The sequence below is a fragment of the Periplaneta americana genome, chromosome 14 (assembly GCF_040183065.1).
Source record: "Periplaneta americana isolate PAMFEO1 chromosome 14, P.americana_PAMFEO1_priV1, whole genome shotgun sequence".
Lineage (NCBI taxonomy): Eukaryota > Metazoa > Arthropoda > Insecta > Blattodea > Blattidae > Periplaneta > Periplaneta americana.
This window is the reverse complement of record NC_091130.1, coordinates 143,675,698-143,702,453: the sequence shown is the minus strand read 5'-3', so window position 1 is coordinate 143,702,453 and position 26,756 is coordinate 143,675,698. Positions and strand designations below refer to the sequence as shown.

Below are 26,756 nucleotides of genomic sequence, written 5' to 3'. Positions count from 1 at the left end.
GTTACAGGAGAATGGAGAAAGTTACACAACACAGAACTGCACGCATTGTATTCTTCACTTGACATAATTAGGAACATTAAATCCAGACGTTTGAGATGGGCAGGACATGTAGCACGTATGGGCGACTCCAGAAATGCATATAGAGTGTTAGTTGGGAGGCCGGAGGGAAAAAGACCTTTAGGGAGGCCGAGACGTAGGTGGGAAGATATTAAAATGGATTTGAGGGAGGTGGGATATGATGATAGAGAATGGATTAATCTTGCTCAGGATAGGGACCAATGGCGGGCTTATGTGAGGGCGGCAATGAACCTGCGGGTTCCTTAAAAGCCAGTAAGTAAGTGAGTATGAATAATTGCTGCTCCCTTAAAAAAACAGTTTCTTAAGAAGTTTATCAGATAAGGATCCCCTTGCTTGTGAATGGATAAATCCTGCAAAACAGAACAATCTTTCTGCAGGCGCAGAGGAACAGAAACTTGTATTGTACTTTATAAAAGCTTGTTTCACTGTCGGGTAATTCTCTAGAGTGCACAGGGTTGTCCCTTTGCCATTGAAGAATTGTATGAGCTCATACTCCACAGTAGACAAGTTCTTTTCTTTTTGTTTTTCAAAGTCTGTTGCACTTGAGTTGAAAACATAAAAATTCTTTTAATCATCTTCATCATCTGAACTGACCAAAGGTGTAGTAGAAAACTGCTCAGCTGATTTCACACACATATTCTGTGTCCCTTTCTTAACATTTGGTGAGGCAATGCCAGGTAGTCATCTCATCTTAAATGATGGGTGGAAGCAACCTGCCAAAATAGCTTAATTTGCTTCTGGGGTCAGATCAAACATCGCTTTAAATCTTGATGAAAGCGAACTTATTAGGATTGGAGTTACTTGGAATAGATGACGTAGATTACTAGGTAACAGAATATGTAATCTGTTTTTCAGGGAAATTAATATGGACAAAAGTTGGCCTTAATAGCAAGTCTTCTCATTTTGCATTAAATCAAGGGCTACGGCAATGGGTTTCATGACAAGAAGAAGAAGGAGGAGGAGGAGGAGGAAGAAGAAGAAGGAAGAAGAAGAAGGAGAAGGAGGAGGATAAGGAGGAGGAAGAAGAAGAAGGAGGAGGAGAAGGAGAAGAAGGAGGAGGAGAAGGAGGAGGAAGAAGAAGAAGGAGGAGGAGGAGGACGAGGAAGGAGGAGGAGAAGAAGAAAAAGGATGAAGAAGGAGGAGGAGGAGAAGGAGAAGGAGGAGGAGGAGGAGAAGGAAGAGGAAGAAGAAGGAGGAGGACGAGGAAGAAGGAGGAGGAGAAGGAGGAAGAAGGAGGAGGAGAAGAAGAAAAAGGACGAAGAAGGAGGAGAAGAAGAAGGAGGAGGAAGATGAAGAACGAGGAGGAGGAGGAGAAGGAGGAGGAAGAAGAAGGAAGAAGAAGGAGGAGGAGGAGGAGGAGGAGAAGAAGAAGAAGGAGGAGGAGAAGGAGAAGAAGGAGGAGGAAGAAGGAGGAGGAGGAAGAAGGAGGAGGAGGAAGGAGGAGGAGGAGAAGGAGGAGGAGAAGGAGAAGGAGGAGGAGGAGGAGGAGAAGGAGAAGGAGGAGGAAGAAGGAGGAAGAAGGAAGAGGAGGAGGAGGAAGGAGGAGGAGGAGAAGGAGGAGGAAGAAGGACGAAGAAGGAGGATGAGGAGAAGGAGAAGGAGAAGGAGGAGGAGGAGGAGGAGGAGGAGGAGAAGGAGGAGGAAGGACGAAGAAGGAGGATGAGGAGAAGGAGAAGGAGGAGGAGAAGGAGGAGGAGGAGAAGGAGGAGGACGAAGAAGGAGGAGGAGGAGAAGGAGAAGGAGGAGGAGGAGGAGGAGGACGAGAAGGAGAAGGAGGAGAAGGAGAAGAAGAAGAAGAAGAAGAAGAAGAAGGAGAAGAAGGAGGAGGAAGAAGAAGAAGGAGGAGGAGGAGGAAGGAGGGGAGGAGGAAGAAGGACGAAGGAGGAGGAGGAGAAGGAGAAGGAGGAGGAGAAGAAGAAGGAGGAGGAGGAAGAAGGAGGAGGAGGAGAATAAGAAGAAAAAGGAGGAGGAGGAAGAAGAAGAAGAAGAAGAAGGAGGAGGAGGAGGAGGAGGAAGGAGGAGAAGGAGGAGGGAGAAGAAGGAAGGAGGAGGAGGAGGAGAAGGAGGAGGAGGAAGAAGAAGAAGGTATTTTGAGTATTTGAAATACAAAATACATCAATTTTATGTATTTAAATACAAAATACTTTCGAAAATCCTTACAATTACAAAATACAAATGTATTTCAAATACTGCGCATGCTCAGTCTTACTCAGTTGGCCCAAATTTTGTTCCTGGGTCTGTTTCGATCCCTTCAATTTTCATATGTTCATAATTTTATATAAACCTTGCATTTGCGTAATTTCAAATTTCCCGCAATTTACACCACTGTGAGCGAACACAAAATGGCGTCTCAAATGCTAGCACGTTAAATGGCGAGTTTGTTATCTAGCAGATACGCTTGGATCATGAATTTCGGTGTCAGTGTTGTACTTTTACAGCCAATGATTAGTGCCCTGTCCATCCTCAAACCTTGCAACTAAGGAATATTCAGCACAATAATGAAAATTGGTATGTGTAAAATACTATCCTTCTCCTATATGAAAAAATGTTTTTTACGATTTAAAAAAATTATATATATATATATATATATATATATATATATATATATATATATATATATATATTATTTTTTCAAAATTCAAAATGTTAACAGTTCACTGTGCAGTGATGAAGCATTTCCCTCATAACTCATAAACTTGTTAACTTTTTCATGTTCTCTCTCTTTTATTTTATTGCTGAAACTCATGTTTACAAATCATGCTCTTTCAACTACATTCCTTAATCAATAATATTTTTTTTATTTTGTGTTAGAAGAAAATACTAATATTTGACCATTTTTATATTGAATTTATTTTTTATCAGACAATCTATCAAAGATAGAGAAATGATCTTGCATCATATTGTAGATATGGCATGCATAAATACACACAAAAAAATTTCATCACAGAATGTTGGATAGTTTTTTTATTTATGTGGGAAACGCTTCATCACTTCACAGTGAACTGAATTTAAAAAAAAAAATGTAAACGATTTTTTTAAATAGTAAAAATATTTTTTCATATAGCAGAAGGACAGTGTTTTACACATACTAATTTTCATTATTGTACAAGATACAGTAGGTAATGGAGGAAAAAAATGTTGAATATTTCCAAAATTTTACAGCTGTAAGCTGTACGTAACCCCTTAAATTGACAAAGGTTAACACAAACTGCATAATCCTGAAATATTTTACATTCCTCCTGGTATGCTTCCAATTGAAATCTTCATTTGTCATACTCAAGTACGTAATTGAAAAGACCTTCATGTATTGTTGAACTTACATGCAACACTGGTACAGAGGAGCTAAAATATCCAAGTGATCTCGGTGTGGATTTCCAAAACTGTAAGTTAGAAATTCATCCATTAATATAAAGCAACTTCTTTTTTTTACTGCGTAATAGGAACTTGTACCATTCACAATACATATCTCACCCCTTTCCATTGTCCAGCAACAACACCATGGAGTTCGTCACATTCTCAAACACATCATAGTGATGGCGGTCACCATTATCAATAAGAAAGTCAAAAATAGCTGCGTCTATGAGGTCCAACAGTCTGGGCCCACTGCTGGGGTGGTACAGCTTCACGGATTTTATTTTTTTACAATAATCCTTATCCAATTCCCATCTGGAAGAAAGAAATTAATAATGGAGAATCACAGAATTACCATATTTACTCAAATATAAACCGGGAAACAGCTGGATAATACCCACGGCAGAGCAATGTCGATAGTCGATGTTACTCGCTGGCCACTAGTCACCGGGCCGTACCGAGCCGTGTCAAACAGAAGACAATCGAAATGGTGGTAGTAAAATTCGCGACTATATTCTTAAATAAATCACTCCATTAGTCAAATGCAAGATTTATGCAGTACAACGACGATGTTTTGAATGCACTAAAAGAAAATGCTTATGTAGTAAGATCTTAAAGTAGGTTATGACAACGAAATAAAGAGGAAAAAGGTGTGGTTGACGGAATATCATTTAAATTACGGAAAGTAAATTTCTGGTCAATGTTCACCAAAGCATTAAGTAGATAATTATGACCGCGGTGTAGTTTTATTTGTGGCCTAGAGAAAAATACCTAGCCTTTTACGAAAAAAAAAACTTTTAGGGGCCATGAAATTATTCACCGCTTTAATTATATTACCATCTATCAATATTACGAAACAAAAACTGTCATAAAGGCCATGACCGACTAGAAACATCGATACCGAAGAGATAAATCCATTTGGCCTTGATAAATCAAAAGAAAATGCGAGAGAATATTATAGATATTTTTCTCCTAAAATATTAAATGCGAGAGAGATTTTAGTTCGAGATAAAATCGACACACAATTTTGATTCATACTGTTAGTAACTGGAGATCACTTGTAAGATATCTTAATCTTCTATGTAGAAATGTCGTCCAAGCAAATTGGTGGTCCAGGGAAAAATCATTGCAATAGATGAGAGTAACAGTGGTGCTATCTCTCAGTAATGTTCAGAACGAAGGAGGTAGAGAGAAAAAGAAACAGATTTCTCCTTCTAACAACACCACAGACCAAAATCATGTTCTTATGTTGGCAACTTTGTGTATGTAGTTAAATTTGGTAGTAAACGTAACGGCATGGTTCAAAGCTACCGTGGTAATTCTCCAGTATAGCGTAAACTGGAAATTACCCTAACTTTCTTATTTCAAATGAAACACTCTTTATATTAGTACATATTTTTGTTTCTCTCTAAAGTCTGAATCCAAAGATGAATAACGTGTACAGATTTGAAGTATTAGTCTCTTGTTTAATTCAACAACCTGCAATACTCGTTGCTATGGAATAACATTAAAACAAAACTTATACAGATTTTGAATATTAATTTATTGATACTTGAGTTCTTTACAAACAACAAAACATTTCAACACAATAATCCTGATACTCAAAACCTCATGTATGTTGCTCCAAATGTCCCACCAGCAGAATCTTGACATAACTCCAGAAACCGCAGCATTTTCTCTTTTTGATGCAATAGGATTTCCTCCGTATATGTCAAAATACATATCGACTTGTTCAGAAGGAGCATAATAATAACATTCTATTTTCACCACTGATTATAATAGTTAAATAATTGAATAACAATTTGTCAACAACGTCAAACATGTAAACAAACTTTCTTTTGTTTCCAACCACAATCTTCCATAGCAATGAGTACGGTATTGCAGTTTGTTGAATTAAACAAAAGACTATCACTTCAAATCTGAACATGTTGTACATTTTTGGATTCAGAATTTAGAGAGGAGCAAAAATATGTACTCCATTTGAAATAAGAAACTTAGGGTAATTTCCAGTTAAATCGGATAAGGTATTTAAATAACATTTGCAAATGTTATGTATTTTATATCACTTAAACACTTTCCCAAGTGCCACGTAAATGGTAGCATAACCACAGTTTAGTATATACGAGAACAGTTGCGAAGCTCAATACTTACTAAATATGCAAACATAGACAGTTGAAATATGCATCCGTAGATAGTTGCTAGCCACCAGGATCGCTACTATCGCCTCATCACAGACTCTTTCCCTAGCAGACGATAAAATGTATTGTACTTTTGATATAGTGTTCTTTTGAAAATTAACACCTCCTTCCACTACTGAAATACGAAATACATAAGGTTTACTGTATATATTATTTTCGTAAAGTATATTATATTTTATAAACTCACTTTCCTGGACCTTCGGAAGGATAATTCTGACCTCTCGCAAGGAATTATGTCTGAAGTGTCTCCTAACCAATGTTTTAAATTTTATTAATGCAATTACACTACATTTTAGAGAAATATATGTTACTTTTTATGCATTCCAATTAATTTATATATATGGTGATCGGATTAAGCGAGTCTCACATGGTCTGCCTTACGGCCTGTATTAGATCACGATGGCAGTGACACAGTCTATTGTTCCTAGTACACACAGCGCTCCAAGCGGCCAGCAACTATCGCGAGAAATGCTAAAAATCACCCTAAGCTTCGCGACTGTATATACTAGACTGTGGCATAACTGTAACATATATTTGCGATCTACAAGAATCCAGTTACACCCGGTATATTGTTTCGACTATATGAGGTACAACAGCGTACTGTTGGCATTGCAGAGCTCCATGGATTTTATTTTTTTACAGAAGTCTATATCCAGTTTCCATCTGGAAAAAACAAACTGAAAGTTAAGAATCACAGAATTAAATTACCATCAGAATTTTCCTCAATCTGGACCACAAGAATACAAGTATAGAATAATTATTATTTATTATTATTATTATTATTATTATTATTATTATTTATTTATTTATTTATTCTGGTGTAGTTAAGGCCATCAGGCCTTCTCTTCCACAACACCAGGAATACAAATACAATAATAGAAATAAGCAGAAAAAAAACACTATAAACAAAATAAAACCACACGAAAATATACACAGGTTGCAGTCACACAAACTTTAAATGAGTGATTAAGTATCATAACTAATTGTATCCTAACTAATTAACTAACATAAACAAGAAACTTGCAATTTTAATCTAGATTAAAAAAGAAAAAGAAAAAAAAAACACAAATCAATACTTCTAGCAATACCTAAAAAACATTAACTAAGACAAAATTTTCCAATTTAATTTTGAACCGTGATAAAGTCCGGCAGTCCCTGACGTCATTAGGTAACGAATTCCAGAGGCGAGGTATTTCTACAGTGTAGGAGGATGAGTATAAAGACGTTCTATGATGAGGGATAGAAAGAAGTGCTTGATGTCGGTTTCGAAGAGTTGTAAGAAATTGAAAGCGCGATAACAGATAATTCGGAGTAGAAGTATGCATGATTCTAAACAGAAGAGACAGTGAATGTATTGTTCTTCGTTCCTTCAGGCGCACCCATGAAAGTAACTATCATAAATAAGAGGAAACAATCCAAACAAAGCCATTTATCCACACAGTACAAGAACTGAACAAAGAATGACACTCGTTGGACGAGACATTTTACATCATTTCCTTTGCCACAGAATATCTGTAGGGCAGAAGGAACTTGCTTTCTTACAACATCATAATAACATCAAGTGAAAGAGCTAACATAAATAACTGCTAATACATAACACATGACCAGGAAAGCCAACCAGAGGAAGAACAACATAGTTTCTATCTGAGTTCTCCTTTATGGTCAATTTTTTAACAATGAAATTGCATGAAAAATATATAAAATTAAATTATATTGGTAGGGACACTGTAAAACAGTGAATAAAATACATCAAAGTCTTTAAATAAAACTACTGTAATTTGTGACAAAAAGTCTTTATTTCAATATGTAAATCATGAAAAAACATTGTATTTAAACATGTAAATCGTGAAGAAAAAGTTTGAATTTAACATGGAAAGGTCCACACCTGTGGAGTAACTGTCAGCGCGTCTGGCCACGAAACAGGTGGCCCGGGTTCGATTCCCGGTCGGGGCAAGTTAACTGGTTGAGGTTTTTTTCAGGGGTTTTCCCTCAACCCAATATGAGCAAATGCTGGGTAATTTTGGGTGCTGGACCCCGGACTCATTTCACCGGCATTATCACCTTCATCTCATTCAGACGCTAAATAACCTGAGATGTTGATAAAGCATCGTAAAACAACCTACTAAAAACATGGAAATCACTTTAAAAAATGGTATATGTCAGGAGAATAGACCTGGCATTGAGCTGTGTGATAGGGAAAAAATGAGGTATCAGAAAGAGATTTTGTTTCAGGATGGTTAATATTGTACGAACCTACCAACACGGAAGATCATCTAAGACTAAAACTTATCTTCTCTCTCCAAACCCATTGGTGATATAGCCACAGCACATAAAGTCACAGTCAGTCTCAAGGTGTAAGATTCGTCTGACACTCCGATCAAATATTTTCAATACCAGAGCATGTTTAATGGCTGAACGTCATGGAGATGTGGTAGAGTCCACGTCACCATTTTTGGTGTGTGAAATAAGTAATGGGAATGTTAAGTGCGAGTGTTTTACATTTGTCGCAGTCAGTCTGACAACTGTGTTGGCAAATGGCTGATGTGACGTGTATAGAAAGTGGTACCATTCTCAGTTACACTAGCAACGTGCACACAATCTGGGCACTATATATCTAGGACATACGCCAAAAACGCTGGCGCCAGCAATAACAGCATGTCTCACTGCTGCGATATTCTCGGAAGCTCAAACATTGTGACATCTACCAGACGATTTCTGTTTGAAAGTTGAAGCATTTGTCTGACATTTTTTACCCATATCAGTAGGGTTTTCTTAACAGAAATTCTTTCATGTCGACCTACAAAATGGGTACGAAATTGCCACAGCATTGCAATCACAGTCACCATTTTTTAAAAAAGCTCAACAACAAAATCCACGATGTTCACCTGTCCACACCATGATGGTAACTGAAATGGCATGGCTTGTGGTGCTCAAAGGTATATGCCACTCAAGCGCAACTATCAAGAAACCTGTATAGAATAGAATAGAATAGAATAGAATAGAATAGAATAGAATAGAATAGAATAGAATAGAATAGAATGTTTTATTTTTCCTGGCAGAGTTAAGGCCATAAGGCCTTCTCTTCCACTCAACCAGCTTCAATCAATACAATACATATTTAAATTACGAATATTTACACTACACTTAAAAGATTCTCCAGCAATATTCTTCAGTTAAATTTTTAACGACTAGTATATGTTTATTTAAATTTAGATAAACCTGTAAGATAAAGTAGTAACTTAATTTATAAGCTAATTTAATTCAATCAATTATAATTAAGTTGAGGTAGCTAGTAAAATGATGAGAACTGATCTAATATAAGTTTACTAGAATTATGTTACAGGAAGAAAAAATATAAATCTAAAATAGGCTATATTTATATAATGAGAATATTAATGTAATGAGATTTTGCCATTAGAAGTTTTGTATTCTATTTAGAGGAATTAATGGTAATAATAAGAATGGACAGATGTTAGTTTCATTATAAGTAACAAATATTAATCAGTAGTTAATCTGTTAAGTAAGTATTTATGTAATTTTGACGTAAATGAAGTTATTGTCCAACAACCCCTTATATCACTCGGAAGCGAGTTCCAATTTCTAGCAACTGAAACTGTATAGGATGAAGAATATAAAGATGTCTTGTGGTAGGGTATAATGAGTAAATTGTTATAATGAGATCTGGTACTTAGCTGATGATATGCGGATAATTTTGAAAACGAGAAGCCAAATAGGTTGGCCAATTCAAATCAAGATCATTCTGCCAGGCCCTGTACTTGAAAATTTTAAGTTTACATCTGGAATTTTATTTACGAAACAACCTCTCTAAAATAATAACCCAATCAATTAGTATCTGAATAGAAATATTCGACAAATTATATGGAAAATGTAATTTTATTTTAATGTATAACCTCAGTTTGTATTTTCACTCACAAAGCGACATCAAAAAAGGCAGCTTATAACAAGTAAACTAGTATTCATGCTGCAATAAAATAAAAGAATGCCAACCTTGCGGCAGCTTCTGGCTTGTAAGTTCTTTGCCAGGGGCTGCGATGTTTCTTGAGCTTGTACTCTGATGGCAACCACAGAATGAGAGCTCCTTCCATTAAATCCTTCTGTGCACAGACTGGCTGGTTAGGACCACAGAAATAACATACTCCATAAAAACAGGTGTTGTTCCCTACAAGAAAACAATGAAGAGAGATAAACCATTGTAAATATCGTATTAATATACTACAGTAACAAACTGTAACTTTTTAAATTACTGTAATATAATATGCATATCTTTGACTTCTGATAAATATTAAAAATAATGAAGATATAGCAAATATTTCCAGCTTATTACCATTTTAGGACATTCTCTGTAGTTGATGAGTCATTACAATCTGAGATTTGCATTTCAAATCCAGTCTAAGGCTCCACTCGCAGATTTATCGATAAAAGCAAAACCTCTAGTGAGATTACTGTAGAATATTACACTTTTACTAAGTCATCTGTCGGATACAGGGGGGAGAGCCATTAATCCTTCCCATTGAAGGCTTTAAGGAACCAACCTGGACAAATTCCCAATGTCCCATCCCTACCTTCTCGTGGTGCAGCTGTTAGTAAGCATAATTTTAAGATATATTATTTCAATGTACCGAAGTACATATGATATTTCCATGCAGATATTCTGCGTCATCATACAATGAAAGAGTAATGGAACTGAGAAAAATTCTCTCCGTCGGATCCCGGCCAACTAGTCACTCATAACGAGTGCACCTCAGCACATGTGTGGACTTCGGTCCTATGTTTATAGACATCTATGACGTAGTGCAGAGGGCGGCCACTAGAGGGAACCCAAGAGTTGGAACTCAATCAGAGACAATTCTGTCCGACGCCGGAGTTGTATCCGGTGTGGCTTAGTGGATAAAGCATCAGCACGTAGAGCTGAAAACCCAGGTTCAAATCCCGGTGTCGGAGAGAATTTTTCTCCGTTCCATTACTCTTTCATCGTATGATGATGCAGAATATCTGCATGGAAATATCACATGTACTTTGGTACATTGAAATAATATATGATATGCGTAAATCACGAAGTGATTTAAGACGGCGCTTATTCTGTCGGATCCCGGCCAACTAGTCACTCATAACGAGTGCACCTCAGCACATGTGTGTACTTCGATCCTATGTTCATAGACATCTATGACGTAGTGCAGAGGGCGGCCACTAGAGGGAACCCAAGAGTTGAAACTCAATCAGAGACAATTCTGTCCGACGCCGGAGTTGTATCCGGTGTGGCTTAGTGGATAAAGCATCAGCACGTAGAGCTGAAAACCCGGGTTCAAATCCCGGCGCCGGAGAGAATTTTTCTCCGTTCCATTACTCTTTCATCGTATAATTTTACGAGCTGAACTAAAGGTAGGGGCTACTCATCAATTAGCACTGGTCAGCTTGATGAGTTAATGACCGAATGTGGTATAATTTTCCTCTATTCAATACCTAATTCCCTCTTTACCCTTTCCTATCCAGTCCTCTGACTGAACTCTTACTTTCTTCGACCCCGACAGCATTAGAGCATTCGAGGCCTAGGGGTTCATTTCACTTTCCTTCCTACCCTTTCTACTTTTCTGTTGCAGTAGTAGTAGGGTTTAAGAAGGACGTGTCAGCTACTATGGCTATTTGCGCCCTTATCTAAAATTTCTGTTGCTAGTACTGACCTGCTATGGTACTAAAATCGTCCTCCAGTGGCTTAAGGAGGGAAAGCTGGTGATCAACAAGATCTCCCAGCTAGGTCCAGTGGACCCGTCGACCAACAGCAGGTGTGGTCCTCCAGACATTCTGGAGGTTGTGTGTGAATGAAGTAGCCACCAAGACGTTAAAATATGGTGTTCACTTAAATCGGCTACAACTTGCCATTTTGATAATATCTTTGAAAAATATTGGATTGCATGAGGTCAAATGACTTTATTGTCAAACACCTGGCATTAGAAAACAACAACAACTATTTTTGACCAATGAAACAGTATGCAACGATGTGTTTCAACCAATCTTGGCTGTTTATAATACAATTTTTATCATCTCCCTAGAATTTGTTTTTTATAACCTATCTAGCATTTATTTCTTTATTTGTCAACAATGTACTTTCAATAATTGTACCTTTTAAAATGATTCATGTTTATTTCATCATCCTTAATGTAATATGCAGGATGTAATATTAGAGATTTCACCATTTTTCAGGATGCTCTTTTGAATGGTGTATAAATTGTTTGGAAGTTTTCTTAACATTGAGTGATATTGTTACCTTGTAAGATTTCCTACAAATAATCTTATATTCTTGAAAAACATCTGTTATAAATTTGAGTGTTGTATTACAAGCTCAAAGATGCTTTAATTGTGAAGTTATAGATTTCTCTTGTGAAAATGTTACTAAATTGACTTAACTTGTTCTCTCAATACAGTTTTCAAATAGCTATTTTAGATGTTATTAAATGTCATTTCAGTTATACATTTTTCTCACTTACGCGGCTTTTTCCTTCATACTCTATAAAAAACATAAGAACGAAGTTTTACCACAGTCTAGTATATACAGTCACGAAGCTTGAGTTTATGAGGGTGCTAGGAACAATAGACTGTGCATTGTCTGTGTTGAGGCAATAGTAGCGATCCTAGTAGTTAGCAACTATCTATGGATGCATATTTACTACATATTGAGCTTCGTGACTGTATATACTGGACTGTGGTTTTACTGTATTAAGTATCAAAAGTGTACAAGCATAAAAAAGGTGATGTACCTTTCACACCAAATTCTTTTAACCAAGAGTGGATGGATACATTTGGTTCTCAATTAACCGTACTAAGAGGAGAGCGACGAAAATGTTACTTTTTTTTCTTTCCCTCCCTCTCTGACACTGAATATGGTACAGCATGGGACTTGGGTCTATGTTTCATCAAGATGATGATGGTGATGGTGGTGATGATGCTGAAGATGATGATGATGATGATTAGAGCCCGGATGTTTAGGCATTTATTTTGGTTAAAATAGGCAGGCATATAAGCACTAAAAATACAAAAAATACTAAAAATAGGCAGTAAATAGGCATTTATTATTCATGGAAACGGACCAAAAAATAGACAAATGCATAATAAACTATCCCATACAGTACTCACTTTTCTTGGTTACATGTCACAACAAGATGCTTTTTTAAGTTGTCAACTGTCATAGTGAGCCGCCTGTCAGAGAGAACGTTTTTCATGGTGGAAAAAGATCTTTCTACTTCTACTGAAGTGATTGGAGCAAACTTAAAACAACTTATTTCAGAAGGACTGTCTCTACTTTCTTTCAAAGATCGGGAAAAACCGACTGTGTATTGTCTCAAAAACAGGGGTGTGAGAAGGGATTAGACACTTCAAAGTATGCGTGACTTGTGCGTGCAAGGGACAACAGTAACGGGACCTGGAGACTTGCTTTTAATACTTCCCTCATCCCATTTCTTTCGCTGGTAAACCCCGAAGTGACCTGAGCACTGAGGGTTATACTATTCAAATATCTTTAAGTGACATAAAAGATGGAATCGGTAGAGGAGAAAAGTTTATGTATTGCTGGAGAATAAGATTCTCAGCAAATATTTGTGTGAAGTGAATATATATTATTTTTTACAACCGTTCTTTTTGGTTTTTTTGATAAAATTTATGTGCGGTTTATTTTAAATGCATTAAAAATATAGAAAATGTACAATAACAACATAAGAAGCTAAGAAGGTATTTAACCTTAAAATAGGCAACGGAAGCTAAAATAGGCAAAAAAGGCAAAATAAAAATTAGACCTATCGTCCCCAAATGTGTGCAAACGTGTTTATCTCTAATAGCTCTTTCATACATACACTGAGTTTAGAAAAGGCATTTTGCCTAACATCCGGGCTCTAATGATGATGATGATTATGATGGTGTGATGAAAATGGTGATGATGATGATGATGATATTGATGATGAAAAGAAGGAGGAGGAAGGCGACAATGATGACAATGACAATGCTCACAACAATAAGAATTACCACCATCATCATCAATAACAACATAGACATTCAGGGGCTCTGTAACTCCACACAAAAACACAACGCACCTTCTTGGTAGAACGTGTCAAGGAGGTCACTTGTGGCAACAGGCATAACTTCTCGTCGGAGGTTCACTTTGCGACCCACAGTGAGTGGGCTTCTTCTCAACCCCAGAAGAACTGACAAATGAAATGCAGCCACCTCAGCATTGTGCCTGTCTTTACCAGCGTATACAGGGCCTCCGATTGCTTTGCTGCGAGAATACCTACAACAGACAATACATCGTGCTGAACCCAGGTAATAATATGTTGTATTGTACTGTAGTGTATTTATTTACATTCCATGGTATTTATACATCGCTTCACAGCTAGAATACGGAACATGTAAAAAAAAATATTAATAGTACTACAAAGTCTTAATTTATAGTCACAGTCTAGTTGAAATATATACAGAAGAGTTTTACAATATAGTCTACTAGTACAACACAAATTTTAGTATGAATATTTAAAACAAGAAATATTCATTCAGACTGCATATCAAAAAAGGCCTTAGAAGAAGGGTTTAAGTAGAAAATAAGTAATTGCCGCAAAAATGCACAAATAAAAATTTATATTTGTGCAAATTGTAGAAAGCTTGTGCAACATTCTAAATAATTTTACTGTACCGAAAGATAAAATTACTAAGGTTTACAGAAGCAAAAAAAAAAAAAAATATATATATATATATATATATATATATATGTAATTTGCTTCTTGTAGTTTATTACTTTCAACCCATCTTACAACTCACAGTCTAGGTAGGCTATATGTAAGCAAGTCGCTGCATCTATACTTGTTTTTTTTTAAAGATGGGACACGACACTTAAGCGGCCGAGCTTGGAACTACAGTGCTGTGTTGTCAATATAGACTACCACGCTGCCAAGTGATGGAAGCTAGCAATTGACATTAAGATGGCTCACGTTAAAACATTCACTGACAATTATTTATTTATTTATTATTTATTTATTTATTCTGGTGTAGTTAAGGCCACCAGGCCTTCTCTTCCACAACAACAGTGGACCTGAAGGTAAGAAAACAATACAAAAATCGACAGAGAATCAAAGACGAAACGTACCAATGCTAACATTGTGTGCACAATAAATGTTGTCAAGAGAGCTATTAAGCACTCGCCACGTGAGAACGGTAAGTTTGGCAACTCAACCGTTGTTACCATAGCAACAGGCCTACCACGCTATGTGACATTCAGTTGTTTTTCCGATTGCAACGCTCCTGTCATGTCCCATCTTTCAAAAAAACAAGTATATGTTTAAAATCAATTGGTACTGAATTTACACCCCATTGAAATACTGTACCTCTATTTTCACGAATATTCCAAACATTGAGAGCACTTGGGAAATCAAATTCTTTATGAGTAGGACCTTCAATATTTTCACTTTTTACAAGACTACTAAATCCTTGGTCACATTTACAGTACGGTATGCAATGAAATTATTGCAGCATACTGCATAACTAAATCAATTGGAGTAAATGTTCACTTCACTTGTTAACATGCATGAATTGTACCAACTTCTTGAAATCTCTTCACGAAGAGAAGGTCTCATGGCGTAACTTTGCCAGTAAAAATAAGACTATTAAATAAATAGTAAATAAATAAGTGGTCAGTTGGTTAATTATTAAATAAATATATGTTGTTGTTGTTTTCTAATGCCAGGCGTTTGACAATAAAGTCATTTGACCTCTTGCACTCCAATATTTTTCAAAGATATTGTCATGGTCAGCCAATGAAGAACAGATTTTCAGGTGTTCCGAATCCATTTCTTGGTTTTAGATGCATAATGGGCAGTTAGGGGACTGATATATTCCAATTCTATGCAGGTGTTTGGCCAAACAATCATGGCCTGTTGCCAATCTAAATGCAGCTACAGGCGATTTTCGTGGTAAATCGGTAAATAAATAAATAATACACAAGATCTATTGCTCAATACCTTCTTGAAGATTACCTGTTCCATTAACATTTAATTTAAATCTACAGATTTTCCATAACTAATAATTAGTTGATACACGTCTCTGATTTCATTTTCTCCATAACCATCTTCGTATCTGAAGTTTTCTCAAGTCCAGTGGTGGTTGCATTTTACACATTTACATTGAAAGTTTATTGCATATTTAGAAGTCGAACAGCAAAATGCGACAAATGTGACTGTGGCTTAAACTCTGCTTAGAAGTCAATTGCATAGGGAATCGACGTGTTGGAAGACTCAGGAAAAGATGGGAAGATGGTATTAAGGAAGATGATGCAGTGTCGCATGCAGCACAAGATAGAATCAGTTGGAGGCAAAAGATATGGGAGGGCAAGGCTCGAAATTGAGCTGTAGCACCTAAGGATGGATGGATGGATGGATGGATGGATTACAGGAAGGTATTTCACAACTAATGAAAAAAGTACGAAATTAACCTCAAAATAAGATCAAATTAATGCCTAAGAGGCATTATTAACAAACATGATACATATGGCAACCCTGATCACTAGGGCTAGGATTTTGATGACCTATAAATCATGAAAAAATGTCCTAAAAACAATGCATTTATGACCTAAAAATCTTTCAAAAATGCCCTTAAAAATGCCCTAAAAATTGATCTTACATTCTAAAATTGGCTTAGTAGGAAAAGGAGTTTTGTGCTATTTAATATTTAGATTAGCAATTAAATTACATTCTGGTACCAACATTTAAGTTTATTTAATTTTACATAATTTTTTCTAAGTGGTACACTTTAATTAATTATTTTACCTGATGTAGTTTCCATGTAGCCCATCACAAGGCCACCCTTATACGGAATTAGCAAGTGTAGAGGAGTCTATATTGAAGGGATGGTTGGACTGATCCATTACATGGGGTGTACTACGTTAAAAGGGCAATATTTGTGTAGGAAAACGATTAAAATATGATATAAAATAATGGGTATTAGCCACCGACGTAGCTCGGTCGGTTAAAGTGCTTGCCTGCCTATCCGAAGTTGCACTCGGGCGCGGGTTCGATTCTCGATTGGGCTGATTATCTGGTTGGGTTTTTTCTGAGGTTTTTCCCAACGGTAAGGCAAAGGCCAGGTAATCTATGGCGAATCCTCGGCCTCATCTTGCCTAATATCATCTTGCTATCACCAATCTCGACGCTAAATAACCTAGTAGTTGATACAGCATCGTTAAACAACCAAGTAAAAATAATGGGTATTAATGAACAAAATATGTAGACAAAATATCAAAGGAAATAGACATTATTTTATATTAATAATGGGGATTTGTGGCCAAAATTAAATGAAAATGCCTAAAAAATGTCCGAATAACACAAATGATGCTCTTATGAGTTGAAACAGGCAAAAAATGCAAAAAAAAAAAATGTCCTAACAAATATGTTTTAAAACACTCAGTTTATCACATAACATATAAATACTAAAGCGGCTATGTTTCTGGCTTACTGAAAAAAGATGCAATTTCATCACAAGCATTAGCTCTGTGCTAGCGTGCTTGCTCACGGACTTTAAAGTCCATGACTTAAAATAACTCTATGTTAAGAGAGTAGGCATAATGGACTCATGGGGTAACTTAGCCTCTAATTATTATTTTCTACTACCAAGAGTAAATTTCACATAAAAACTAACCATTGTGGCTTAAACACAGCTCTCTGGTTCCCAAGCAACGTAAGCATGAGTTTCAGTTGCGTGCCATGGTGCTGGGCATTTTCAGCTTTGATGATCTTGGTGGAACAAAGTGTACGTAGAACACTGCCCAGATGAGGAGCACGTTCTGGAACTATTTCCCTTGCCCCCACCCACTGAGGAAAAACGAGACATAAAAATCATTAAAACACAACAGAATCAACATACAGTAGAACCCATTTTAAACGAATCTCTGAGGGATTACTTTTTTTTAAAATAGGGATTTTCCTTAAAAGGAGGTTCACATAAAATGGGTAGGAAAGACTAAAATAAACATTCATTCATTCATTTATTGAGTCATTTATTTATTTATCCATTTATTTATTTATTTATTCACTCATTTATTTATTTATTTATTCACTCGTTTGTTCATTCATTCATTCACTCACTCACTCACTCACTCACTTATTTATTTATTTATTTATTTATTTATTTATTTATTTATTTATTTATTTATTTATTTATTTATTTATTTATTTATTTATTTGCTGTTATTTATACTCATTTCAACAAATCTGGTCATATAGAGAGTTAATCTTTTGGTTGAAATCCGAAGGCCTATGTACTATTGTTGAGACTGGTTCTATTGTTGTGAACTAGATAGTGTCTGTAGATGTATTACTGATTTGTTATGAATATGATTTGGTGCTGAATGAAGCCGATTTGTTGAAACTCTAATAATTTTTATCTCTCTTTTTTTAATGTCCAGGTTTCAAAGTATTATTTTATGTAATCTTAATTGCACAATCTTAGACATGAGATTTCCTAAATATCTTCTAATTGTTCCATTTATTTTCTGTTTTTGTTATATCTGGTATTATATTTCCTAAATAATGAAATTACTGACTCATTCTATCATATTTCCACCAATAACTATTTTAGTACCGGTAACCTCTGGGTGAGGTTCTGGCTGATATGTATATCTATTATCAGGCGGTACATCTCACTTGACGATATGTGTCAGAGGAAGGATAATTGTTAGTGAGTCTGATTAGTGTAATATGTAGCTAGTCGACGATGTATGCAATGGAGGGGAAAAGGAACTGTTCACCCACCTCTCCTGGCCTAGTTGCCTCATAAGTGGTGCTTTGTTGGTATCACTTGTGAGGTTCAGACCTGTCTTTGGACAGTTGACTAAACAACGACTATTTTAGAATGTATTATTTATTTTCCTTTCATTGCCATTGTTTTTGTTTTTTTCCAACTTGGAGGAGACTTTGAACAGATTGTGGGCTGCTTTCTGTAAATCATCTTTGGTTTTATTTAATAGAACTTTATCAGCATATAGTAGAGTGGATACTGCAATATTTCGCGATAATTTAATTCCTGGATTGCTTATTCCTTCCCATTCTTCTAATACCTTGTTTATATAGAACAGTAAAGGTAGAAGGTAACATCCCTGTCTTATTCCTCGAATTGTTCTAATTCTTTCTCAAAACTTATTGTAATCAAGATGTATAACTTATTGTTGTTTAACAACGATTATTAGAGGAGAAGAATTCGCTCTGGCATCAGCGATCGAACCTGGGTCCTTCTACGTACCAAGTGCTCTAACCACTGAGCTACGCCGAAGTTCAATCCACCAGCACCGGATCGAATCCCTCTTGTCTAGTGTTTTTCCCTTTGTGGCCTGACTCCAAGTTCTACGTTCTACATATATGTTGATATATATTAAGTCAACTGCCAACTGGTTAGAGCACTTGGTACGTAGAACCAGGTTCGATCCTGGTGCCGGAGCGAATTTTTCTCCTCTAATAATCATTGTTACCATAACACATATATTCTGTAGGACCAAAAATTAATCTTTACTTACTTACTGGCTTTTAAGGAACCCGGAGGTTCATTGCCGCCCTCACATAAGCCCGCCATTGGTCCCTATCCTGAGCAAGATTAATCCATTCTCTATCATCATATCCCACCTCCCTCAAATCCATTTTAATATTATCTTCCCATCTACGTCTCGGCCTCCCCAAAGGTCTTTTTCCCTCCAGATTCTCAACTAACACTCTATATGCATTTCTAGATTCACTCATATGTGCTACATGCCCTGCCCATCTCAAATGTTTGGATTTAATGTTCCTAATTATGTCAGGTGAAGAATACAATGCGTGCAGTTCTGTGTTGTGTAACTCTCCATTCTCCTGTAACTTCATCCCTTTTAGCTCCAAATATTTTCCTAAGCATCTTATTCTCGAACACCCTTTACCTATGTTCCTCTCTCAAAGCGAGAGTCCAAGTTTCACAACCATAAAGAACAACCGGTAATATAACTGTTTTATAAAGTTTAACTTTCAGGTTTTTTGACAGCAGACTGGATGATAAAAGCTTCTCAACTGAATAATAACAGGAATTCCCATATTTATTCTGTGTTTAATTTTCTCCCGAGTGTCATTTATATTTGTTACTGTTGCTCCAAGATATTTGAACTTTTCCACCTCTTCAAAAGATAAATTTCCAATTTTTATATTTCCATTTTGTACAATATTCTCGTCACGAGACATAATCATATACTTTGTCTTTTCGGGATTTACTTCCAAACCTATCTCTTTACTCGCTTCCAGTAAAATTCCCGTATTTTCCCTAATTGTTTGTGGATTTTCTCCTAACATATTCACGTCATCCGCATAGACAAGCAGCTGATGTAACCTGTTCAACTCCAAACCCTCTCTGTTATCCTGGACTTTCCTAATGGCATACTCTAGAGCAAAGTTAAAAATTAAAGGTGATAGTGCATTAATCTTCACGTAAACTTATTGTTGTTTAGTTTAATAACTACTTCTACAGTCGAGCCGTTCTTATTTCCGGCAGCAAATCACACGACAGCTTCTGGTCAGCTGACACGCTGCTTCACTGGCAGTGGTTATCGTCAAGGTTATGCAGACGACATACGCTTCCCGCTCACGGTGGATGTTACTGCGTTGTCAAGTCTACCCTTGTACTCTTAACGAGGTTTTAGCACATGTCTAGTCTTAAACATCGAACGAAAAATTATTTCCTACGATAAATAATTAGTAATATATGAATACATAATATTATATATTACTGTTATTGTTGATCCTAGCATCCCAGGACACAGAAGACTTACCATGTTGTGCTATAATTGGTTTTTCCGACCATTTGAAGTAACGATTTTCGTAAATACAGAAACAGCATTAGAAATTACTAAAATGGGAGAAAGCTGTAAAATATAATAAATAAACATTTTTTATGTGAATGAATAACTAAAACCACACAACCTGTAATTAAGTAAAATATGTTAGTATTAAAAATTTTGTCATGATAAGTCATTGCTACATAAAAAAATACACGAAGAACCTTGCCTAACGGTATTGTTCAATTTAGAGGTGCTACGCCTAGATTGCTACAATCATTGTTAGTACCTGCCGCCGTCATAGTTCTCAGTTTATTTTCTTCTTTGCCGGATTGTCCGTACTTCTCTGTCGTTATTTGAGAAACCGTGAACTTGTTCACATCAGACGCATCAGCTGTTCATTGCACCACTTGCATCAAAGGCAATAAACTACTCTTATTTTACGTTCATTTTCGAAATAATCTCTAACACTAAGAATCATTTCTCTGCTTTGCGAATTGCTGGTCTGCCGACTCCTCCGCGGCATTGTGATGCTGAAAACTCAGCGATAACATAGCACTAACAACAATACCGACTGATTGTTCGACAACCACCTATTAGAACTGCGTCCGTTCACTATTGGCTTGACAGAGATTTAGCAACACCGCTATTGCCTACCTTCTTCGTGCCAAAAGTCGAGAAGGCGTGGCCACGCCGGAAATAAGAACGGCTCGACTGTATGTCATTATATAAAACTTTAACTGCACAGATTAAAACATTTGGTAATCTATAAAATTGTTAAATATACCAAAGTGTAGACCAGTAAATTGTATCATATACTTGTTTATAGTCTATAAATAAAAGGTAGGTGGGAAAATTGAATTATTTTCTTTTTTCCTAGAATCTATTTTAAAACAAATACGGAGTCAGTACAACCTTTCCCTTTGCAAAATCCATAAATAAGTACTAATACAATATTATTTTTATTAGTTATGCATAAGAAGATGTGATATGCAAGATAAATTATGTAACATACTTTATGAGCAGTTCTCCACAGCTCTGTCGACATCTCTACTGAAGGTCTCAAGTCTTCAAGGAGCTGGCCAAGAACTTTCTTGTACGACAGTGACATCTTGTGGTAATTAGAAGACAGTTCCAGAACTTTCTGTTTGATTTTCTGAATTGCAGCAACTGTAGCATTTCTGTACACAGGCTTCTGTTTCGGTTTTGCATATCTTTTCTTCTCTGTTGGAGTAATGATATTTCTGTCTTCATGATTTACCTGACGTGAAAACAAATAAGAAATATAAGAGTAAGAAAGTAGAGGAATTCACGTTACATCTACTCTTTTTATTTTAAGGTATAAAATAAACATTCTTGTAAAAGCTGTCTCATGGATTAGTTGAACTTGCTTCTCCCCCTCGTGTGTTTTTTATAGTCTTTTCCTTTTAAATGCGTCCTTCACATTCTAAATTTTCCAAATCTATAAGGTAGATAGCCCACAAGCTTTAAGTCCATGTAACAGCTCCTCCAAGATCATTCAAGGATGCTAGACTCTCATGTACGAGTATCTTCTATATTTTTCTGTCTCCACTTATTCCACTCTTGTCAGTGCCATTCAAAACGTTCTTTGGTTTCAATCATTTTTGGGAACAACTGTACAGTATATTATATATGCAATAAATGGAGTACTTAGGAAGTATAAATGGGATTATGCTACCTCCAGAGTTTAATTTCCGCATGTGCGAGAAATTAATTATCTCACTTTTGCCTGAATTATTCTTATTTGGGGATAGGAATCTGCCATGAATCTAAAATATACAGTGGCTCTCATAATTGATCGTACACTATCATTTAAGTGTACAATTTTATGAGATCAAACCAAATCATTCTCTCCATTTATAATTTATATCAACAAAATGAAATTGCCATAAGAACTGAACGCGGAACTACTAGCTGGACTTCCATAAACCAAGGTGTTAGACAAGGGTGCGGTCTTTCTCCTCTGTTGTTTATTATATATATGAACCATATTTTATACATTTGGAGGCAAAGTCATCATGCTGGAATTCAAATTAATCGAAACACAGTTCTCGATACACTAATGTTTGCCGACGATCAGGTTATTATCGCTAAAACAGAGGATGCTTTACAAAGAGCCATTTATAATTTGCAAATAATCGCCTCTGATTTCAATATGGAAATCTCAAAAGAGAAAACAAAAGTCATGGCATTTTCGGGAGAGAACCTAATTCCAAGTAAGATCATGATAAATAATACTTTAATTGAACGTGTTAATTCATTTAACTATTTAGGTTATAACCTCTCTTATATCACTGATGAAGATATATCAAACAAAATATCTGAATTTATAAAAATCACTGGCGTCATTAACGCCGTCTTCAAATCCTCCCATGTTCAGAAACATACAAGGCTAAAGGTATATAAAACACTAGCTCGACCGGTCCTCACTTACGGTAGCGAGGCATGGACAATCAGAAAAGCTGATGGGCAAAGGCTGACGACAGCTGAAATGAGGTTCATGAGACGAACAGCGGGATGCTCTTTGCTGGAACACCGTAAAAATTTGGACATATTGCAGGAACTCAAAATGGATCCTATAGTTAATTTTGTTCAACAATATCGACTTCAGTGGAAAAAACATGTCGACAGGATGGATCGCACTAGATGGCCTAAACAGATTCTTACTTATGTACCAAGAGGAAAGAGGAAATTGGGAAGACCACGAAAGCGCTGGCATGAGACCGTAACAGATCCTGTAGGGTCTAATACGTGAGGGATATGATGATGATGATGATGATGATGATGATTTTATGAGATAAATCATTCAGAGACGATTTTACTTCAATAACGTTAATTATTCCAAGAAGAGTATGTGTTTACACATTACAATTACGATTTTTTCCTTCCACCTCTGTTTGAAGATACTGTAAGCACTGCATAATAATTTTATTAGCTTAAATACACGATCAACTACATCACAAAATTGAATGTACATCTGTTAACATGCCTCGAACTCAGCTCTATTACTATCCGGACGAGAGGTTCAGCAGTTGCATCTTGACCGTCAGTAGGTGTGCTACACAGAGTGGACTGTTTATTTCCGTGCGCTAGTTGATATGGGCAAGAGGAAAGAAACTTCCTTGGAGGAGCGCAAATCAATTATTAGTTTGGCTTTAAAAGGGAAATCACGTAGAGAAATAGGTTCAATTTTTGGAAGAACACATTCTACAATTCAAGGGATAGTAAACAGATACATATATAACGGAAAAATACAAAATGAGAGAGGCAGAGTTAGAAAAAAAATACTTAACGAACGAGTTGAACGCCAGATAGTTTCCACAGTTCGACTTGCTCCGAAACTGACCTCTGACGTTACTGCAACACTTAGCCAACCTGTACCTACTGAAACGATTCGTCGCACTTTAAGAAGAGCGCGTTATCACAGCAGAGTAGCAAGGAAAAAGCCATGGATCACGGAAGTAAATCGACGTAAGAGATTGGATTTTTCAAAAAGGTATGTAAATTGTAGTGAAGAGTTCTGGAAATCAGTCTTCTTTAGTGATGAAAGTAAATTCAACATTTTTGGTTCAGATGGACGAAAATTCGTGTGGTGCAGAGTTAATACACAGTTTAAAAACGAAAATCTCTGCCCAACTGTAAAACATGGTGATGGTTCTTCTATGGTTTGGGGCTGTATATTTTGAAGCAAAATCTCCAACAAAGTGCGGAGAAAATGGGCTTGGGGTCGTACTATCAATTCCAGCATGATAACAACCCAAAACATACGGCCCTCAATGTTAAGTTGTGGCTGCTATATAATACTTGAATACACCACCTCAATCCCCAGATCCCAATCCGATTGAGAATTTGTGGTGGGAATTGGAAAAAAAAGGCACAAAAACACCATGTGACAAGTAAAAGTCAGCTTAAGGCTGCATTAATTTAAGAATAGTCAAATATTTCTAGTTCCATAACAAATAAATTAGTTGAGTCCATGCCAAAACGACTGAGAGAAGTTATTAAAGCCAAGGGACTATCCACAAAGTATTGAGTTTATTATTCTTGTAAATAATGTTATGTTTTTTGCCTGTGTACCATCAATTATGTGATGTTGAATTAAGATGTATTTTGTTAAATTTTATTTTATTTCTTAACATTGTAGACAAATTACGTAAAAATTATGTTTCGTTGGAGAAATGATAGTAGACGTTATAATTATATTTCTTTTGTATGTAAATTATAATGCTAAATACAATATATAATTTGATTTATATAAAAAATGTAAGTGTACGATCAATTATGAGAGCCACTGTAGGTCTCTCCTAACTTTACTTCGCTTCTGGAGAAAGCTATATTAAGATTTTAATATAGCTTTCAAATTCAATTGCTCTTGACCAGATTCGAATCCAAGAACCTCGAATACAATGACAAGAATGATCACCAAGGGCGAATGCAATAATGCAAATGTGTAATGCAGTATACCATACTTTCATTCACTTCATACTAACCACAACTTCGTTACTTGTCTGAACACTGGGTGACCTGTCTTCTACTATGACATACACAAAGTAGACGTTGGCAGTAAGGACTAGTACAAAGAGAGCTGTGAGAGACAAGATTGTACGACGAATAATCTGAAACAGAACAATCCATTATAATAAACTATCCTTCATCGGACGAAAATAAATACTCATTCACTCAGCCTCACGCAAATATCAAGGCTCTAACAAATAACTATTTCAAAATTAACCTAAAACATTATATGATATAGGTTATGGTGCATTATTAGGAATTTATGGTGTGCTTTGTTTCCTATCACTAACTAATCAGCATGTTTTCTTACTTTACATGAGGCACAGTACTGTATAAGTCTTGACACATAAAACAATCCTTATAAATACAATTTTCAAGCATATGGTGACAATGCATTGTGATATGGTGCTCGGTTTTTTTCTGTTCAGAATTAAATTTACAGCCAACAAAATTGGCCCTTCATGCAATGTCAGTTTCATTCAGAATAGCATGTAATAAAATTAACAAGTCTCCTGTCAGAGATCGGTCCTGATTCTCAATCTACATTACTTTACCATTATTATACAAAATATCTCACAGACTGTCGCCGTTGAGCATAAAACTCAAAACAGTCATTTTAATATTGTTGATGTTATTGAACACAACCACAGAAAAGCATGAACTCTAGTTGTACTTGGTAGAATAACTATAGACACGTCTATTAACGCGGACATTTTTTCGAGCTTTGATGCTTTGACATTTATTTTCTTGTTGTATTTCCAGTTTTCCACTAGAGCCATCTATAGTTCAGAGCCGTGGCTCTGTTTACTACAGGTGGCTCTTACTTGCACTGTTTCACATCGAATGATAGAGTTGGCCATGATGATTATGGTGGCAAATTTGAACGTTATAGTGATAAAATGACTGCCTCCGTGGTCTTTTGGTCAGCATGCTGGCTTGCAGATCCGGAGGTCCCGGGTTCGATTCCCGGGCTTGGCTCCTGGTGAATTTTTCTTGAGGAAGAAAAATTACCTGGGTGTCTAGAGTCTGGAAATTTGTATGAATGTGAGTGTGCCGGGTTAATATTAATTAACCAATCATCAAAATATAAAATACATCAGGACTGTCGCTGGGCAGTAACCTGAACACAATTTTCAGGGTCACATTGGTGACAAGTAACTCACCACAACCATAAAAGCATCTAATAGATGCTATAGAGTTACCAACAACGGAAAAAAAAAAATAGTGACAAAATCTGTTTATGTTGTATAAATATAAATTAATTTAGTGTTCTAGTGTTGTTTTTCTGACATACCCGCCAACTACACGGGGGCAAGAAGGTGTGTGCTCCTTAAGAAGTCATTGCTAAGAGCATTACCCCAACAAACTCACGGCTGAGGGATTTCCCCAAGCATTGTAAAATAAAACATAGACCTAAATATGTAAAACTACTCTATGTGAAAAGAATGCAGACAAAGTTTCTTCTCTAACATTCACCATTTTAGAGGTAATCGTTATGTTTCTATGAAGCAGTTGGCAACATCACGACTGCTGCAATAACTATAGGCAAGCGCGGCCTACACTCCTTACCTTCCCCTCTCCCTCTGCTGTAGTACTCAGTCGGTAACATGCGACACGCACTTCGTTGCAAGATTTATTTCAACGTTTTTCGCTATTATTCAATTTAAATTCATAGTTAAACGGTTTAATTTGCAAAAAAATATTCAAGACATTAACTGTTCAAATTATTTTTACCTATCTATATAGCAATCAGCCAT

The 26,756-nt window shown here is 36.2% G+C and overlaps 1 protein-coding gene across 1 annotated transcript in view; it reads right to left on the bottom strand.

Annotated features, from left to right (window-relative positions):
* LOC138713790 (glycosaminoglycan xylosylkinase) overlaps positions 1-25,779 on the bottom strand; it is a 37,526-nt gene extending 11,747 nt beyond the window's left edge. The window contains exons 1-8 of the mRNA XM_069846213.1: positions 25,554-25,779; positions 24,975-25,100; positions 21,479-21,724; positions 17,316-17,488; positions 13,727-13,923; positions 9,636-9,807; positions 3,550-3,744; positions 3,399-3,458 (exon numbers count right to left, since the gene is read on the bottom strand). Of these exons, the coding sequence (XP_069702314.1) occupies positions 3,399-3,458; positions 3,550-3,744; positions 9,636-9,807; positions 13,727-13,923; positions 17,316-17,488; positions 21,479-21,724; positions 24,975-25,100; positions 25,554-25,556 (1,172 nt within the window). The 5' untranslated portion in view covers positions 25,557-25,779. The remainder of the gene's footprint in view (positions 1-3,398; positions 3,459-3,549; positions 3,745-9,635; positions 9,808-13,726; positions 13,924-17,315; positions 17,489-21,478; positions 21,725-24,974; positions 25,101-25,553) is intronic.
* Between the last annotated feature and the right edge of the window lie 977 nt (positions 25,780-26,756).